The 2321-nt window shown below is 53.5% G+C and overlaps 1 protein-coding gene across 1 annotated transcript in view; it reads left to right on the plus strand.

The window, feature by feature from the left end:
• Window positions 1-138: 138 nt before the first annotated feature.
• Window positions 139-2321, plus strand: part of LOC104466853 (nuclear receptor coactivator 1-like) — a gene marked incomplete at its 3' end in the record, with an annotated part of 14566 nt that continues 12383 nt past the window's right edge. Inside the window, exon 1 of the mRNA XM_010080406.1 lies at window positions 139-322. Within this exon, the coding sequence (XP_010078708.1) occupies window positions 139-322 (184 nt within the window). The remainder of the gene's footprint in view (window positions 323-2321) is intronic.

Raw genomic sequence — 2321 nt, forward strand, 5'->3', positions numbered from 1 at the left:
CCTTCTCCCCCTCCAAACTTACCGACTCCATCTCCCACCCATCAAGCACTGGTGATCTTGCAGCAAGCCTTGAGGATAGATGTGATTGTGGTTTTTTTCTTGTTTTTTTTTTTTTTTTAATTTACTGAATCTCCAGCCATGACCAGCGGGCAGGGTGTGCAGGCCGGTCGGACCCCGTTTGAGTTCTGCGACCCCCTGGAGCCAGCGCAGCTGAGACCGGTCCCTTGTCCCGCCAGCAACGGCAGCAGCCCGCACGCCCGCGGGCCGTCCCAGCCCGGCAGGGGCACCGTGACGGCACCAAACCCCTTCCCACCCGACACAGGTACGTGCGCCCACGGGCATCCTCTCCTCTCCGCCTTCTCCAGGTTCTCCTAAAGCTTTCCTGGGGAGAGAAGGTGTTGCAGCGTGGAGCTCGAGCATCACTCTTCACCAGCAGTTGTTCACAAGCTGTGCTTATTTTTTTTCTCTCTTTTCATATCGATATAATTTCAGACAAAAAAATAAAAAAATCTGTCCATCTCGGGGCCCAGGGAGGCAGGTGGAGGAGGTCGCATCCCCTCACCTGAGCAGTGCCAGCAGCTCAGGCTCCCCTGGCACTGGTCAGGGTTGAATTTCATAGAATCCCAGGATGGTTTGGGTTGGAAGGGACCTTAAAGGCCACCCAGTGCCACCCCCTGCCATGGGCAGGGACACCTCCCACCAGCCCAGGTTGCTCAGAGCCCCGTCCAACCTGGCCTTGAACCCCTCCAGGGCTGGGGATCTCCACGAGGATCAGAGCACGAGCGGTGTGTCGGGGGAAAAGCTGCAGGAGTAAGAGTCTCACCTCGCCCTGCGGAAATCACCGATGGCAAAACGCTGACAATCTCACTGTTTTGGCAACCTGGGCTCAGGAATCCTGCTTCTCTGCCCTCCTCTGCTTCACTTGCTGCTTCCCTCAACGCATCAAGCGATGCTAAACGTGATCTGGAAGAGGGACCTTGCTTACCACCACGCACTGGGGCTGTGCAACAGCTTGGCTGCGGCTGCAGAAAGCAAAAAAACTGAGATTTCATCTTCTGACGATGGCAGCGTGGGACTAGAAGAGCTGCTGGACTCCTCCCCTGTCCCCATTTGGGTCTGGCTGCCTCCAGGAGGGTCACCCACACCCCGGGATATGAGCTGCTGGTAGATGATGCTCCGCTTGGGAGCATCCCCATCGTCAGCACCGATGAGCCTGGGGACCGCTGTTGGGCGAGTCGAGGAAGGACTGGGGACGGGCTGCACCGCGACCGTGCCATGAGCCTCCCTGATGTGCTGCCAACCAACCTTAACCCTTTTTTTAAGAAAATTCGAGAAACAGAGGAGTGCTTGGCAGAAGCCGCCGTGCCACTGCGTGCGCTGGGATGCTGAGCATCCCTGAGCTGGACCTTCCTCCTCTCCTTCCCTTTGGGCTCTTATTTTCTCTTTTTTGAACCAAACCCCATGGTCTAGGTGGGACATGAAGCTGGTGGCTCCCTGGGACAGCAGCGAAGACACCGGGCACTGGGAGATGTTTTGAAGCAAATAATGTATTTTATTGGGAAAAGAATCAGCACAGCTGAGCTTGGTTAAAAGAAGAGAGATTTTCATCTTTAATAACCGCCTTCCTCCGCACTTCTCTTAGAAACTCAAGGTTTTGGCGCAGGGACAGCCACTGATGGCACGTCCCGATGTGGCGGAGATGCCACCCCAGCCAGAAATGTGCCTCCCCCTCCGGTTTCCACCTCCCTGCATCCCCACGGGCTGGTGCAGCTGAGATGCCGTTTGATTTTCAATCCCAGTTCTTATTTCAAATGGGATGACGTAAAGTCTCCAGCCTCATAAATCTCTCTGTCCTGGGCTTGGGCTCCAGATCCCGCTACAACTTAATTGAATTGCCTTGGCTCCTTTCCCTCTGCAAATTAATTTCTCTCCAAAAGAGAGGCAGAAGATGCTAATGGGCGTGGGCTGGTTTTTAAGCTAAAATCTTTGGTAATAACAATTTGCCTTCAAGAAGAAACTAACTTGACTAAAATTTGAAAATCTTGCTAGAAATGTGCCGAAAAGGGAAATATTTTAATAGCATTTGCCTATACTGAGTACACAGGGTCACATATATCTGCCGGGTGTGCACAGATTTTCACCCAGAAGCTCGTGCTAATCGTTAATGGTTAGGAAAGCACCCCTGATAGCTGTAATTTTGGGTTGAAAAGAGCCGTAACTGGTCAATCTTGGCATCCCTTAGCACTGTTGGCATCCCATTGCTCTGAGCTTGCCTGGTCCCCCCGGCAGCACCCGAATCCTTCCCCCACACTAACTTTTCC

This window comes from Pterocles gutturalis, unplaced genomic scaffold, assembly GCF_000699245.1.
Source record: "Pterocles gutturalis isolate BGI_N339 unplaced genomic scaffold, ASM69924v1 scaffold15229, whole genome shotgun sequence".
In the NCBI taxonomy this organism is placed as follows: Eukaryota; Metazoa; Chordata; class Aves; order Pterocliformes; family Pteroclidae; genus Pterocles; species Pterocles gutturalis.